Consider the following 17,053-nt stretch of genomic DNA (forward strand, 5'->3'; position numbering starts at 1 on the left):
GTTTTTGATGTGACCTAACTGTTTTCGTTAAACAGTTTGCCAGCCAGTTTGTAGCTCACCTATGGTAGTTGTGAAGGAGTGACATCCTATTCAGATTAAGAGAAGACAGGACTGCCTTCATTTCCTCTACTACCTTCTCCAGCCTCTTTTATTACAAGAACTTGCAAGAACAATATAATGGAAAATTTGAGCAGTAGCCTAGGATACTTTAATATTAAGTAAACAGCCTATGTCTATTTCACTCACCTTTATTTAGCCCCATCTGATACGGATTGATAATTTTTGAAAACTTTAACATAAGTCATGTTTTTGTGTTTAGTTTTTTTTTTTTTTCATGTGCTAAATTGAGCTGCACACTGCAATTAGTACGTCTTTAAGTGAAGCCAATGCAGGAAAAGCAGTCTGCAAGCGGAGTTAGTGAGAGTAATCTTTCTGAGACGCCTGAAGCCACTACAGGTAGAATTACATAAATTAAACATTGATAAATGTTACTCTACCTCTACTGCCAAAATTGCATCCTTGCATTTTACCTTTTATTACTTCAAAACAAATGTACAAAAAAACCCAAAAGATTTATAGATAGAAAGAATAACAACTGAGTTTTCTGTTTGTTTTTGTTTTATTTAAATTCTGCTGATGTGGGTGTTCCTCTGCTCTCAATCTATAAATATTCTGCAGCAGATGGAGGTTTGATCTTTATCTGTCTGTTACACTTAGTACTGTTGAAACAGAACACCCATGCTTTGCTCCACTTTTAACCAAAGTTACACCACTTCTGAAACCTCCCATCGAGCTGCACAATCAGCCTTCACTGATATTAATAGCATAGTCCGATTTCCTCTTGAATTCATTTTTCAATTTTTCAAATTTATCACAGAAGAGAATATAGACGTATCAGTATAGGAATAAAAGTACAAATAGCGTGTAAACTACACTCATATTTTTAGCCCCTGAAAAAATTCTACTCACTTCCTAAATATACTACTATGATTTAAATATTGTATGTACATGATGCAAGTTATTATGTGTATTGCATCTTGGAAGGGGAAATTATCATTATTTATTTTGGAGATGTTACCAAATAAATTAGTAAACTTTATTGTGGTATTTAATTTTTTTTTCTATAAATTAAAAAATTAAGCAGTAAAGGTTTTGAAATTTTGTTTTACTTCATCATTTAATTTAGGTTTATATTTAAACCAATTCACACCTAGAGTGATAATACGCTTGATCGCATATTAAAATTACTCAAGCCATTTTTCCTATCAAAAGGCAATTATCATTGGTTATTGTCTAAAAAAGCTGAGTAAAGAAAGTTAAATCAATAAGAAAGTTTTCTCTAAAATGACTATTATAAATTTAAGTGTTTGTTTTCTTAGTGTGGGGACACAAGTGGCCTAACTTGTAATTTCAATCATAAGAACAATGTAACACTGCGGGCCTGAATTTTCCCAAAACTTCTATAATAAAAAAAATTCTCATTACATTACTGTCATGATGGGTTCACTGGTGTGACCCAATTATGCAGAACACCACTGAGACGGAAACTGGAGTAAAAGGTTTAACAGAGTTTATTGACACAAGCACAGAGATTATGACTGGTTCTGGTTCAGGCCTGGGAAACTGGTTCACCGGAGTCTGCGTGAGAAACAGTTCAGTTAGCGTTGCGCATAGGAGTTTGATTCTTGACAGTTTCTGATTTGTACCTTGAGGGTTCTTGATTAAAGCCTTGAGAGGGAGGCTGTTGGATCTGGAGAGGATTTGATCAGCAGAGTCCGTAAGCTGCTTCAGCGTCTTACTTCTTAAGAATGAGTAGACCTTGGCTTTGAGTTTCCAGCTCTTGGTCCAGAACTGCATGGAAGTTCAGAGAGAGGCTTCAGGTTTGGCTCAGAGGGCAGGCTCGGCAGGTTAAGCTCTTCCAGAGCTTCACAGGAGAAAAACTGGTTTCCTGGAAGACAGAGACAAAGGTTAGAATCCAGTCTGGATTCAAAAGTCAACGAAGGTTCACAGAGATACTAGGCTTAGGTGCTAACCAACTGGATCAACACTGCGGCGTTGAGGCAAGGTCTGAAGACAGCTTAAGTACTGTGGATCCTCTGATGATGGAATGGGCTGCAGCTGTGCAGGAAGCTCAACTCAGGAGGATCCACGGCGGACTCTGCAGGAGAAAGGTGGTACTTCTCCAGCTCCCAACAGTACCCCCCCCTCAACGACCGCCCCATGGCGGTCCGGAAGACGTCGATGGACAGGAACGCTCATACTCCTCAATCAGGGATGGATCGAGGATGTAAGAACCGGGAACCCACTGGCGATCCTCCGGGCCATAGCCCTCCCAGTCGACGAGGTACTGCCAGCCGCGACCTCGCCGACGGGAGTCCACGATTCGACGGACGGTGAAGGCAGGATGACCATCGACTTCCAGGGCGGGTGGTGGGGAGTCGGATGGTGGGCACAGAGGACTTGAAATTACAGGTTTGACTTGGGAAACGTGGAAGGTAGGATGAATGCGGAGAGACTGAGGCAGTTGAAGACGTACGGCTGAAGGGTTGATGACCTGGGAAATCTTATACGGACCAATGAATTTGGGAGAGAGTTTACGAGACATTCCCTTGATGGGAATGTCTCGAGTGGATAGCCATACCTCTTGACCCACGGAGTACTCGGGGGCGGGGCGTCTCTTGGAGTCGGCAAAGCGCTTGGTAGTCTCAGAAGATCGATTGAGGGTCGTGATGGTTTCTCTCCATATCCGTTGGCAGCGTCTGATGTGCTGGTTGACTGACTGGACCGAAATCTCTCTCTCATCTGCGGGAAAAAGTGGAGGTTGGTAACCGAGACTGACCTGGAATGGTGATTGGCCGGTGGAAGCAGATTTGAGGGAATTATGAGCATATTCAATCCAAGTGAGATATTGGCTCCAGTCGGTGGGGTTGTTAGATGTCAGACAACGGAGGGTCGATTCCAGCTGTTGGTTCATCCTCTCTGTTTGGCCGTTGGACTGTGGGTGATAACCGGATGTTAGAGAGGACTTACAGTCGAGAGCAGAACAGAATGCCTTCCAAACTTGGGATATAAACTGGGGGCCACGGTCAGAGAGGATCTCCTGAGGGATGCCATGCAGACGGAAAACATGTTTCACTAGAAGCTGAGCGGTTTGGAAAGCCGTGGGAAGTTTCCTGAGAGGGATGAGATGCGGGGGTTTCGAGAATCGATCAACGATGGTGAGGATTGTTGACATACCTCGGGAGACAGGGAGACCAGTGACGAAGTCGATAGCTATATGGGACCATGGACGCGAGGGAACCGGAAGAGGCTGTAGCAGGCCTGAAGGAGGCTGATGTGAGGCTTTATTTCTTGCACAGGTGGGACAGGCCAACACATACTCCTTGACATCTCTGTGAAGAGTTGGCCACCAGAAGCGTCTCGAAATTAAGGCGACGGTCCTACTGACCCCCGGATGGGCGGAAAACTTGGCTGCATGCATCCATTGAATTAGACGAGACCTGACAGAAGATGGCAAATATGTTCGGTTAGCTAGACCATTACCTGGGTTGGGTTCTGTAGCCAGGGCGGCGTTAATTAGATCAGTGATCTCCCAGGTAACCACTCCAACTGTACAAGATGCGGGAAGGACAGGTTCAGGCGTCTCAGGTTGATCGACGGAGTATAGACGAGAGAGAGAATCGGGTTTGACATTCTTGGATCCGGGTCTGTAGGAGATAATGAGATTGAATCGTGAGAAGAAAATGGACCACCTGGATTGACGGGGATTGGCTTGTTTAGCTGACTGGATGTAAGCAAGGTTCTTGTGATCCGTCCAAACTAGAACCGGGTGCTCAGCTACCTCCAGCCAGTGTCTCCATTCCTCCAGCGCCAACTTGATGGCCAGTAGCTCACGGTCTCCAACATCGTAGTTTTGCTCTGCGGAAGAAAGTCTACGAGAGAAAAAGATACACGGATGGATCTTTTGATCGGAGTCGAGTCTCTGAGATAGGACAGCTCCTACACCTGAATCTGAAGTGTCCACTTCGAGGATGAATTGTTTGGATGGGTCAGGCTGAATTAACACGGGTGCTCTGGAAAACAATGATTTCAGTTTCTCAAATGCAGTTTGTGCCTCAGGGGTCCATTGAAAAGTTCGTTTGACTGAGGTTAGCGAGGTTAAGGGAAGAGCTGTCTGGCTATAGTTCCTGATGAAGCGGCGATAAAAATTGGCGAAACCCAGGAATCTCTGTAGCTGCTTGCGGTTTTCAGGAACTGGCCATTCCAAAACAGCCTTAATTTTGTCCTCAGAAGGCTTAACCTGCCCGCCCTCGAGCACAAACCCCAAAAAGGTGACTAAAGGCTGATGAAACTCACATTTTTCAGCTTTAACGAACTATTTGTTCTCCAGTAATCTTTGCAACACAAGGCGGACATGTTTCTTATGTTCAGAAAGGTTCTTTGAATAAATGAGTATGTCATCAATGTAGACGAACACGAACACATTTAAAAAGTCTCTGAGAACATCATTCACAAGGGCTTGAAAACAGGCAGGGGCATTTGTTAAACCAAAGGGCATGACCAAGTATTCGAACTGACCCAATGGGGTTTTGAAGGCTGTTTTCCACTCATCTCCATCACGGATTCTAAGAAGATGATAAGCATTCCTCAAATCTAGTTTGGTGAAAACAGTTGCCCCTTGTACAGGTTCAAAAGCTGTGGCGAGTAGAGGAAGAGGGTACTTGTTTTTAACTGTTATTTGGTTCAAGCCTCTGTAATCAATACATGGTCTTAAGGAACCATCCTTCTTGCCAACGAAAAAGAACCCAGCACCCAACGGAGAAGAAGATGGGCGAATTATCCCAGCAGCTAGAGACTCGTTAATGTACTTTTCCATGGTTTCTCGTTCTGGTTTGGAAATATTGTATAGTCTGCTGCTGGGTAGAGGTGCTCCAGGTAATAGCTCAATTGCACAGTCATATGGTCTGTGTGGTGGAAGGGACGTAGCACTGACCTTACTGAAGACAGGAGCCAAATCATGGTACTCAGAAGGGACAGAAGAAAGGTCAGGAGAGTCCATCTCCCCCCCACCTCTAGGAGGCCCCACCACGGGGGCAGCCGATTGGAGGCATGTTTCATGACATAACGTAGACCATGACTCCACATGACGATCAGTCCAGTTAATATGTGGATTATGTTTCTCCAACCATTCAAATCCAAGCACCAGGGGGAGCATGCGGAGGGAAAAACAAAAAATGTTATGGTTTCACGATGGTTACCTGAAAGTAGTAGCTCGAGAGGTTGAGTTTGATGGGTAACTTGATGGAGTCTTTTCCCATCAATGGCAGAGACACAAAGAGGTTGGGTCAGGGGAATAGTTTCAATCTGAAGTTGTTGAACGAGGTTAGAATCAATTAAGTTTCGTTCACAGCCTGAATCGATGAATGCAGAGAAAGAGAGGCTTTGATTAGCACAAAAGAAAGTGGCAGGAAGCATCAGTCGAGGAGATTTCTTAGAGTTAGTATGGCCCGCCAGACTCCTCAGAACCTCTGGCGGGCCAAGGCTTTTGATTTAGCCGGGCATGAAGCGATGAAGTGTCCACTCTCACCACAGTAGATGCATAGTTTACTCAAAAAACGTCTTTGTCTTTCCTCAGGAGTGAGCCTGGTATGTCCCACCTGCATGGGTTCGGCATCCATTTCCCCAGAATGAGAGGCCTGAACAGGCAGAGTGAGAGACTGGGCTTTAGACCTCGATTTGGGCAACTGTTCTGTGGGAGAAGAAAAAACAGTCACATTATTTGAGGTAGGGGCAGAGGAAAATGATCCCAGACTTTTTGACTTGGAACTGTTTCTAGCTCGGATTCTGTTGTCCAATTTTATCGTCAAACGGATTAATTCTTCGAGAGTGGCTGGTTCGTCGAGGGTTGCTAGTTCATCCTTAATGATTTCGTTTAAAGCCATAAAATAAGCCCCTTTCAGAGCGCTTTGGTTCCATCCGGAAGCTGCCGCTTTAACCCGGAAGTTGATGGAGAACTCCGCCACAGAGGAATTTCCCTGCTTAATGTTGAAAAGAGCATGAGAGTCAATGGTTTGATCTGTTTCTTGATTAAATACCTGAGAAAATTCAGAAATAAACTCAGAATACAGGCAATTGAGGCTTTTGTCGGAGGCAAACCTTGCCTGAGCCCACTCCAAGGCTCTTCCTGTTAACTGGGAAAGGATGAAAGTTATCTTCTTATAGTCCGTGGAAAAAGTACCAGGCGAGTTCTGAAAAATTAAACGGCACTGAAACAAAAATCCCTTACAGTCTTTCATATTACCAGAGAATCTTTCAGGCAGACTAGGGCGGTACTCGGATGACGTCACTGCCGGTGACCTCGGAGGGGGAACTGGACCCGGAAATGGTTGCGGTGCCGGAGTGGCATTAGCGCTGTTCATGTAGTTAGCATAGCCTTGGAGAACTTCATTTTGCATTTCAATGTGGGTATTTTACTCACGTAGAGCCAAAGCGTGTCCATGGAGTTGGGCCGCCTGTTCCTCCAATCGACGGGTGAGGTGATCTGCTGGGCCTTGTGTTTGGCCGCAGTGTTCTGTCATGATGGGTTCACTAGTGTGACCCAATTATGCAGAACACCACTGAGACGGAAACTGGAGTAAAAGGTTTAACAGAGTTTATTGACACAAGCACAGAGATTATGACTGGTTCTGGTTCAGGCCTGGGAAACTGGTTCACCGGAGTCTGCGTGAGAAACAGTTCAGTTAACGTTGCGGATAGGAGTTTGATTCTTGACAGTTTCTGATTTGTACCTTGAGGGTTCTTGATTAAAGCCTTGAGAGGGAGGCTGTTGGATCTGGAGAGGATTTGATCAGCAGAGTCCGTAAGCTGCTTCAGCGTCTTACTTCTTAAGAATGAGTAGACTTTGGCTTTGAGTTTCTGCCATCAAAAATGGAATTTATTTCAATTACTCAGCTGAGAAACAAAAATTCACGCATAATTAAAAATCTTATATTTGCTGTCTCTCATGAGAGATCAAATGATACACCATAACAGGGTAGCTGAAAGTAATTTTGAACCGAGGGTACTGTGAAAATTTTTGTGGTTTTGTTCGGACAAAAGACCTATGAGCCTATAGGCCTTTTTAAATATAATAAATAAAAATAAATAAATAGATTGAGATTCACTACTTTATTGTCATATACACTTTAGTGCACACAGCTAGGGTCAGTAACACCCAGACATCATTAATCACATGAATCATGAATCAGTTCTAAGTTGAATATATGCGCTATTAATCAAACTTCACAATAAACTAATTTTGAATGATTTTATGCCAATTTGACAAGCCGGCATTCACAAACGGGTTGTCTTTCTTAAATTTGTCTCTAGATTTGACTTATTTTCTCACTGCTTTCAGACAAATGAAACATAAAATATGATCAGTCCTTCCACATAATGCAACTACTGCCCTCTAGCACCCCAAGCCGGTGCCACAGAACGTGAGAACGTTTCATTAACACAACACCTTGGAGGAAATCTGTAACTGGAGCTTGGCTACAAAAGGCTTGTCTAATCCAATCTTGCTAGGTTGGGTTGTCGTTGCTGGGACTGTGACTGCCACTGCAACTATATTACTTAGACTATGTAAATTTACTAGTCGGCTGCCCCGAGCAGGATACCTTAGCGACATCTGGTTTGCTTGACGAAGCAATGACAATGTAACTTGGCCGGATCAACAAAACTTGTGTTGATCAGGCCTCAAAATGATTAAATTACAATCCAAAGAAACGTAATAGTAAAATAAAATAAGTAAAAATAATTTCCCAAAATATTCAGAAGAAATGTTTAAATTGTGCAAAGTATTTTTAATACATTTTTTAAAGGTTTCCATCTCACCGCTAGGGAGTGCTATACCCCCAGAACCCACACTTCCTGCGGCCATGCACCATAATGACTGTGGTGCAGTTTGTTTCTGGCGTGAGCACAAACTCACAGAATGTTGCCTCCTTAAGATTACATTCACATTTTCTGCTGTTCCAAAATTAGAAATCGATGTAGAATACATTCCAGGCAGAAGAACCACCTCTCCAAACCAAAGGTAACTTGTCGAGTCTGTCCGGCTTGTTGGACGGCAGCAAGCAGGTATCTTGAGACCAATCATGTTGCTGGCTGGACAGTTACAGCTGGAAACACTTGGGCCTGTGAGGACTTTGGAGTGGCCATGGAGAAAGTCTATTGGTTGTCCTCAAAGCGATTCTAGCAAACCGGCACCTCCAGAGGGGGAAGCAGGGCTTTGCTAATAACTGTTTTCAGTGGGAGTAAGGAGCCTCTTACCCTGAAAGAGGAGGAGATGGATGGTGGAAGGAATACTTTGAGAATCTCCTCAATCCGGCTGATGTGCATTCTATGGTGGAAGAAGAAACAAAGCGCTCAGGGCAGGATTTGTTTATCATCCAGGCTGAAGTCACCAAGGTAGGTTGGGCTGTCATGGTTTACATGCCTCTTCAACATCACATGCAGGTTGGGGACAGTGCCCCTGCATTGGTAGACTGGAGTTGTGGTTTCCCTTTATTAGAAGGGTGAACAAATTGTGTGTTTTAACTATAGGAGAATGACACTACTCAGCCTCCCAAGGAAGGCCTATGTCAGGGTGCTGGAGGGGAGACTGATTGTTGAACCTTGGCTTCATAAGGAGCAGAGTGGTTTCAGCGGATCTCATCCCTATTTTGGGGCTTAAGCTCTGCTGAGACTCCCAACAAACTTTAAAAAACATTTAATAAATATTTAAACAATATTTAAATATATAAACAATATTCACTCCTTACTGTATATTAACATGAGGTTTAAGTAAGAAAGCTAATTTTGAAATAAACATTAATTGTGTCTTTTTCTGGAGCAGTCAAAGAAAAGAATAAAAGGCTTTTTCATTGAAAAGTTATTCACACTGGATTGAGTAGCCAAACCTCTTAGTAAATTTAGCCTAGTAATGTTTTATAAAGGTATTACTCAAGTAAAAGTAGAAAGAATGGATCAGTAAAACTAAAATTGTCAAAAATTTACAGCGACTTCAACTTAGTAAACGGAACACTCAATAATTTAGCAAACACAAATATGAGAAACTAAAATGCTGCACTCATGACTTTGATGACAGTTTTTTCTTCATTTACATACACGTGTTTGTTACAACTTAAAGTTTCTTTGCAAATGTGAAATGCAAAGCAAACTGTGCCATTCAAAAACAGTGGTTCTTTCACCCTGAATAAACAAACAGACCAAACGACTTTCATGGTTTGAATACACAATTAGTCCAGTGTTACATAGCTTATCAGAGGGTCAGGTCAAGTGTATTTCCTGGTGCATCAAGCAATGATAATGTCATTTAAACTAGCTTTTGGTACCTGTAAGCAGATTTCCAAATTGTTTTTTGTTTTTTCATACAGCTGTCCTGACAATTCCCATCAGGGATATCGCCTGCCAGAGTATAGCTACAAGACTACAAATATTCATAGTACTTGTGAAACTATTTTCAGCTCTAAGGCTTTCCTACATTATTGGATGGTGTCAGTGATTGGTTGTTAGATAGCTGTGAGGTCAGCAATGTTTAACCTGATTCTGTAGCTTATAATATAATCCATCTATCCACCAATTTATTTTTTGTCTGTCAGGGTTCTGGTGTCTATCTCCAGCAGGGTATAGGTAGATTGTGGGATACAAACTGGGGAGATCATAACTCTATCACAGTGTATCACAGAAACATACAACTCTGCACACAGACTCACTCCTAAGTGCAATTATGAGTCATAAATAATGGTCTTGTTTTTTAACAGAAGCCCAAGTACTCAGAGAGAATCGATGTATGCATGAGGAGAATATGCAAACTTCATGCAAAAAGAACCAAGGCTGTCTCATAATTCAACCTTTCAGCAAGGCAACGGTGCTACAGTGCAAGCTGTGCCAGTGTGCATCTTATCATTTAATCTCATATTCTAAATTCATTAAGTAGGGTCTGTATCTGCAATTAGAGCTCAAGAGCTGAGTTTTTGGAAATTCGGAGGGAAACATTCTGTTTTTTTCCATGTCAGTTGAAGCATTAATAAATCTTAGATAAAGACATCTTTATATTAAGTAAATACTGCTCTATCAACAGGCTGCTACTTTGCACTAGTAAGGATGTTGTTCTAAGTACTACCAGAAGAGGGTATAGTCTACCTTTTTTCTTCCTCAGAAATATTTTTGGGTAAAGCACCAAACTCAGCCTTCTTTATATGACTTTTAAAGGTAAACACCAGAAATAATTCTTCTGGTTATCAAAGTTAAACAAGCTTAGAAACAAGGTAACCTGTACCTGACGCATTCATTCAATATTTTCACTTATCTTTGTTAAATAATGCATTCTTAAAAGAAAGTTAGATTCTTGTTGGATAAAGATAGAACATCTACCGGTAGGTGTTCAACAAAGATAGATAAAATAGTAAACACAAAACTGAAAACTACCTAAAAACATGTTGAAAGGGGAAAGTTTGTTAATTAGGCTTACACAGAATCAGTGGGCAGAGAGTTGATTTGCTGTGAAATTACAACTTCTCCAGTATTTTTGTAACTTTCATATGCCAATATAGAAAGATTGATTTTGGCATCCTGGTTGTGGCTTTCATGTCCTAGTTTAAAACTTAGAAGGGGGATAAGAAGAGCTAAAGTTGGCCGAGACCAAGAGGGAGTCAGGAAACATTCACTTAAGCATCCTTTCCATCCTGCCTCCTCCGCTTCCAAGGACCAAGCCTGTCTTTCCACTTTTTTTTTTAGGGATGCTTAGTGCACATGAGGCTCTACTGTTTTTGCTCTAAACACAAAAACTAAAGCTTTGTGTGTTTATAAAAAGAATACTAGGGTTAGGGATGGTGACTATTGTTGAGATCTCAACTGGAAATTTAATCCCTAATCAATTTTTACTTAAAGCCTCTCTTTATCTTGGGGCTGTCCTGGACCTAATGAAATCTGTGTTTCCTTCAAAAAGCATGTAAACACACCAATACAGTGATTATTATAAATACAGGAAGAAAAATTATTAGTTTTCACCGTCTAACTGGTGTCTTACTGGGAAGTCCTGTATGGTAGGAAAGCAGGGTTTTTGTGGATCAAAGTTAATGAGTTGGTAATGCAAAAAAAAAAAAAAAAAAAACTCTTTTATACCAAACCCTCCATTGCTATAGAGTTCTTTGTTTGCCACTCATCAAACGATTGGCAAATGGAACACAACTTTTTATTGCAGGTATCAACCCCTTTGTCTTATCATGAAAAGATGTTAAAGTCACCTTGATGGATTAAATATCAAACCACAATAAAGAAGAGCTTACTTTACAAAATAAAAACCTCAAAACAATCATAACTGTTTGGACTTCTTTACAATTTTTTTCAGTCTTTCAAGCAACAACTATTCATTTATACCGAAATTAGTTGATTTCATATATTTTAATGTACAGGATTAGGTATTTTATATACAACTAATAGTTTACATAGTATTGTACAAATCATCCCAAGACAACTGTGCCATACAAATATTATGTTTCCTGGTTTGACTGGGTTACCCTGAGTATATCTCCCAAAATGTGGAATTTCCTATCAGTTCATAAATAATTATAGTATTCTACATATTTACAATCAACATCCAAAGTGGTTAGTAATCACTGTGGTCTCCATGTGGCTTGCAGATTTATTCCAGTCCGTTGGTTCATCACATCTGTAGTAATTATTAAAGTTCTCCATGATACCCACTCACAGAGACCAGTGGGCAGAATATACGGTGAATGGGAGCCTGTAAGTAACACCTGGTACATCCCCTGTTCCATCAGTATGTGCTGCTTGTTGGACGGCTTTGAACCAAGAGGCTTCCCTCTCTTACCGGAAGCTTTTGATCTCTGCTCACTTCTTTTTTTTTTACTACTTTACCAATTCTCAGTTTCACAGCCCTCGCTTTCTCACAAAGTCCCTAGATGTGCATTTCAATGTGCAATTGTGTTGCATCGAATGGAATTCTTTGCTAACGCATCAGCAGTCTAGTTGTATATAGAGTTGACACGTTGAACGTAACTAGCATAAGGCTCCACTTCCTCCACCTCCTCTGCCTGGTTGAAATGGAAGCAAAATATATTTGGAAAAAAAATAAGCAAAGTGCAAAGAGAGGTTAATATATCAAATAAAATTAAATATATGCTAAAACAAACAAACAAACAAAAAAACAGATAGAAAGTACCTACCGAGGGTGATTTCGATGGTGTGTCTGTATTTTGACATTGTCTGAAAAAAAACATTAACAAGCTAATTGCAGCAAAAAAAACTAAAAAGTTAAGTAGATTTCCATGGATATTAAGTAAAAACCCCTTACCTTAAAGATACAACTTTCTTCATTACCAAAGCAGAAAAAGCTGCCAAAATCACAAAAATGACCCCGATAACGGGGATGAGGATCCAACTCCAAAGATATGCTGTGAGATATCAAATGCAAATTAATAATGTATAAAATTTTTGTTACATTTATGTCCCCCAACACCACATTTCACATTTATAATGTATTTTTATTTTAAATGTTTGATATAAAATCTAACCTCAATTTTTTATGCATTCAATGCGGTTCCACAATTTATTCTACTCTCCAGGCAGGACAGGCCACTACCATTTTAATGGGCCTATCATGAGCATCGTAAATGAATGGACACCATATCTACCACATATATAAGGGTCTTATAAAATGTTGCATTAGTGACAAAATGATGACCTTACTTAATCTCATAACTATTCTCTCTATAGTGCTGAAGATAATCAGGGGCACTAGCAGATGGACAGTCGGAACTATCTACCAATTAATTCAACTTACATGTTTTTATTGACTTTGCATATAGCATAGAGGTTTCATACCAAGATGGGCAGGTGAATAGTAAGTATGAATGAAAAAAGGTAACAGTTACAGCAATAAGTGAAGTTGTCCTGTCAAATATATATATATATATATATATATATATATATATATATATATATATATATATATATATATATATATATATATACATATATATATATATATATATATATATATATATATATATATATACATATACATATATATGTGTATATATATATATATATATATATATATATATATATATATATATATATATATATATATATATATACATATACATATATATGTGTATATATATATATATATATATATATATATATATATATATATATATATATATATATATATATATATATATACATATACATATATATGTGTATATATATATATATATATAGATATATACTATTTGGATCAACATAACAGTTTGTCAGCAGTAAAGAAATGCCGCTAGAATAAACATTATACGAAATAAAGAAGTTAATAAAAAGACAAGTTGAAAAAGCTTCAACTAAGCTGTTTCAGTTCAACTTTATCAAGACTATCAGAGCCTAGCCTGAAAAAAAAAATAATAAGAAGAAAAAAGATAAGAGAAAAAAAAAAAAGGACTGACCTTTTCTGAGTTCTGGTACCAAAATCTCCTCCTGATCCCAGTACTGGTGCCGGATAATACATGTCAGGTTCTCTCTATCCACGTTCTCAGGGAGCTCCAGCTGACTTTCCACTGTTACAAATCCATCTGGGTCTTGTTTCTTTGTCACTGAATCATTTCCTGCAGGACTCCAGCTGATGTTGGCAGCAGGATTCCCGCTCTCAGCTCTGCAAACGGCCACCATCTTGTTACCCCTATACTCTAACCAGGCAGACACACGAGGAGGAGCTGTACCGGAAAAGCAAAGAATGGACAAATATGGTATCTCCACAATATATAAAAAGGTTAAACACATCACTGAAAATACAAATGTATATATTTTTCAATATTTCAGGAGATAAAGAAGTAAATGAATGAATTAATAAAATATCCAGGGTGATAGTACCACTGTGTGTATAAACATATTCAGCTTATTTAAGGCCTTTACTTTCTATAACATTAAACTGTACTGTGCCCCAATTAAATACCAACCATGAAACACTTTAGGGGAAAATACAGGGAGGTAGACACTAAACTTTCAGACATTTTACTTAAATTATCTCTTTTTATGATAATTTTAGTGTTAAAAATTTCCTAGATTCAAAACACGCTTTTAAATATTGATATAGAGTTCCTACCTGTGACAGCCACTTTAATATTATAATATTCATTTCCTCCATGGTACACTGATTCGCACATGTAAACCCCAACATCATTGGCTGAAAAGTTTGGGATATTCAAGTATGATTGACCAATTGAATTGTTTTTGAGAGACTTTCCATCAGTGCAGTTATCAACACTTTGGCCATCATTACTGAATGAAATCGTGCAGGCTTTGCGTTTCACTTTAATGTTCCAGATAACATATAGTATCTCGTTCCATGTCTTATTGCTGCAGGTTAGAATCACGTTACTCCCATGATTGTAGACTTCCTTCCTGTCAACTATTTAAAAAAGAGACAAATATGCAAATTAATTTAGATTATGGTGGTAGTCTGATTTGTTGATCATTGCAGAACGGGATCATGGGTACAATTATGTGAATATGCAAGATTTAAACCGCAGGAAATAAATAGGGAAATGAAGTAGAGAAGTAAAAAGAATTTGATAAAAACATATAAAGGTTTTGGTTTAAGTTAGTTTTCAAAAGGCGGTCTTAACATGTTTAACAGGATTTAGATGAGCAGAGAAAATTATAAAGAAATCAATTTACCATAATACTTCACAACTGGAGTAGTTGTATTTGAGATCATAGTGGTGTTAGTTCCTGAGAGAAATGAAGGTGGATGTTAGGATGAGTTAGGTAAAACAGAGGGGTTTTTTAAAGGTTACTATTAGTTGTTCATTCTGATTTCAGTATATGCACAGAAAAAGGGGGTAAGTTATTAGATAACAGTGTCAACTTGCAAAAATAAAGTAGCAGATGTGAATGGTGTTAGAAAAGCTGTTCAGTGTAAGTATGGCTAAAATAAGTGTTTTAGAGAACCTCCATATTCCTTAGCTTTCCTTAAAGTAACCAGAAGACATCATTATTATCAAAACCTTTTGTGGTTAAAGCTGTTGTCTGCATTTTAGAAAAAAAAAATCATAGCTATTGCTTAAAACTTAATCAAAGAAAAAGTAAAAGAAAAGTCTAGGAGTTAAAAAAAAATATCTGCTGTCTAGTCAAACATACTGATGTTTGTTTACGTCTGACAGCAAAACAGAGACTATGCGGTGGGTTAGTAAAACCGCAACGTGGAGACCCCTGAGGTGGATAGAAAAAGATTGATCACACTGATATCAGAGGTTTCCACTGAAGAAGCCAGTGGCAGCATGCCCCTTGCTCATACAGAGAATATGGGTAAACTTTTTCCTCTGTTATGGAATAATTTTTCCCCCTGTCTCAGCTTTTAGTTTATTTCCATTGACTGTTCACAATGTGACTCATTATCATTTACAAACAACAAAAATCTCTGCAGTGTTCTCCAAAACAAGATTAGTTAGTCAATAGACAGGGAAACGGTCTTCCAGCAACACATGCTACTGCTCTCAAGAGTTCAAAAGACAGTTAAAAACAAGCATCGTGTAGATTAGATTAAAACAAAGTTTCCATTAAAACATCTAACATGCTCAGAAAGATAATCATGACCGAATAATTATGTGAATCAAACCTCCAGACAGGCTCCAAGATTCAGTCAAAAAGAAGAAGAAGAAATAAATCCACATCATGTCTCAAGTTCTTCAAAGCATCGCATCAAGCCAAGATCCTGTGCTTGCTCTGTTCGTGATCTGTCACTTCACTTTGAGTTAGACTAAAGCTGCTCCTCCGCCTCATCTACCCAAGACAAGAATCATTCCTACACCTCAAGACATGAGGCATATAAATAAGATTTGTGACTAAACTAATCCCTCCCTTCTTCTTTCTCTTCCCCCTCTCCAATACTGCTTTCCACTCAAACATCTGCCCTTTTTTTTTTCTCCCACACAGGATGACGTCTGAACAGTTAAGACATCAGTTTCCTTTCTTGTTTGTCACATGATCATCTTTTTTCAAAGGAGCGTGTTAAATATATGGAGGCAGGCGCGTAAAATGATCTCAAATAATGATCTCGTTTTATTTTTAATTGCGATACAAAAACCTTTTCAGGCTTTTAACAAATCTATAAATCTTTTTTTCTTAAGTCTAGTCTATAAACGTTCCAGTTAATTGATAAGTTACACTTTACTTTTGATGACATTAGGATAAATTTGAATGTCAAAGATTATGTGGAGGATTTTTTGGGATTTGGATAACAATCTGATGTGAGTGTAAGTCAACTGATTTGATGGGTAAACAAAGTTGCCTTTGATAACGTGGTTAATTGATTAAAAGTCTAACTAATACAATAAACTGTTTGTTTGCCAGGCCCTCAAAATTAAAGCCAATGCTTTCAAAATAGAATTAACCAGTTGGTCAGGAATTCTGGATGAAATTGAAGAAGATCAAGATAGTATTAATTTTCTCTAGATTATAATTTTCAAACATTGTGTTGACAGTCTCTTTATTATAGCTTTTTCAGCCTCAAATCAGTCAAAATAAATGATTAATTCGTATTTAAAATACACTGGTAAATTCAGTGCTCTATTTTTATTCAAGAAGAAATATTTTTTCCTTACAAAAAACATTCCACTTTTGTCTTAAGCCTTACCTTTTTTTCTCTAATCTTGCAGTTTAGTTGATAGGAATAATAGATCTGAATCAGTCATGACTCCTTGTTATATTTTGAATAAATAGGAGGAATATCTTTCAGAATTTGGTAGATCGGAGCTGATGCTGCGCTTCCAACATGTGGTTGACTAAATGTTGCATTTATGGTTTTTACATTTACAGATGATTAATAGAAAGTCCTGACCTTATTCCAAGAACAAGTTTGTGGAAAGACATAAGGGAGGAAGCTCATAAACAACCCAAATCTTATTAACATGGGGGAAGGGCTAAAAGCTTCCCCATCCATAAACATTCTCGATTGGACAGTTTTTCTAAATAAAAAAAAGCCACCTGCAAC

The 17,053-nt window shown here is 38.9% G+C and overlaps 1 protein-coding gene across 2 annotated transcripts; it reads right to left on the reverse strand.

The window, feature by feature from the left end:
* Positions 1–11,433: 11,433 nt before the first annotated feature.
* si:ch211-214p13.9 (cell surface glycoprotein CD200 receptor 1-A) lies at positions 11,434–15,975 on the reverse strand. 2 transcript variants are annotated; one of them, XM_038308011.1, is made up of 7 exons: positions 15,680–15,975; positions 14,740–14,793; positions 14,165–14,470; positions 13,509–13,775; positions 12,362–12,461; positions 12,234–12,273; positions 11,434–12,101 (listed from the first exon to the last, which is right to left on the reverse strand). In XM_038308011.1, the coding sequence occupies exons 1-7, from the start codon at positions 15,735–15,737 to the stop codon at positions 12,033–12,035; spliced, it is 894 nt and encodes a 297-aa protein (XP_038163939.1). In that variant the 5' UTR covers positions 15,738–15,975; the 3' UTR covers positions 11,434–12,032. The 2 variants fall into 2 exon arrangements, with proteins under 2 accessions (XP_038163939.1, XP_038163940.1); XM_038308012.1 differs by lacking the exon at positions 14,740–14,793 and having other exon boundaries at positions 15,680–15,970.
* Between the last annotated feature and the right edge of the window lie 1,078 nt (positions 15,976–17,053).

The sequence above is a fragment of the Cyprinodon tularosa genome, unplaced genomic scaffold (assembly GCF_016077235.1).
Source record: "Cyprinodon tularosa strain WSP-4 unplaced genomic scaffold, ASM1607723v1 ctg629, whole genome shotgun sequence".
In the NCBI taxonomy this organism is placed as follows: domain Eukaryota; kingdom Metazoa; phylum Chordata; class Actinopteri; order Cyprinodontiformes; family Cyprinodontidae; genus Cyprinodon; species Cyprinodon tularosa.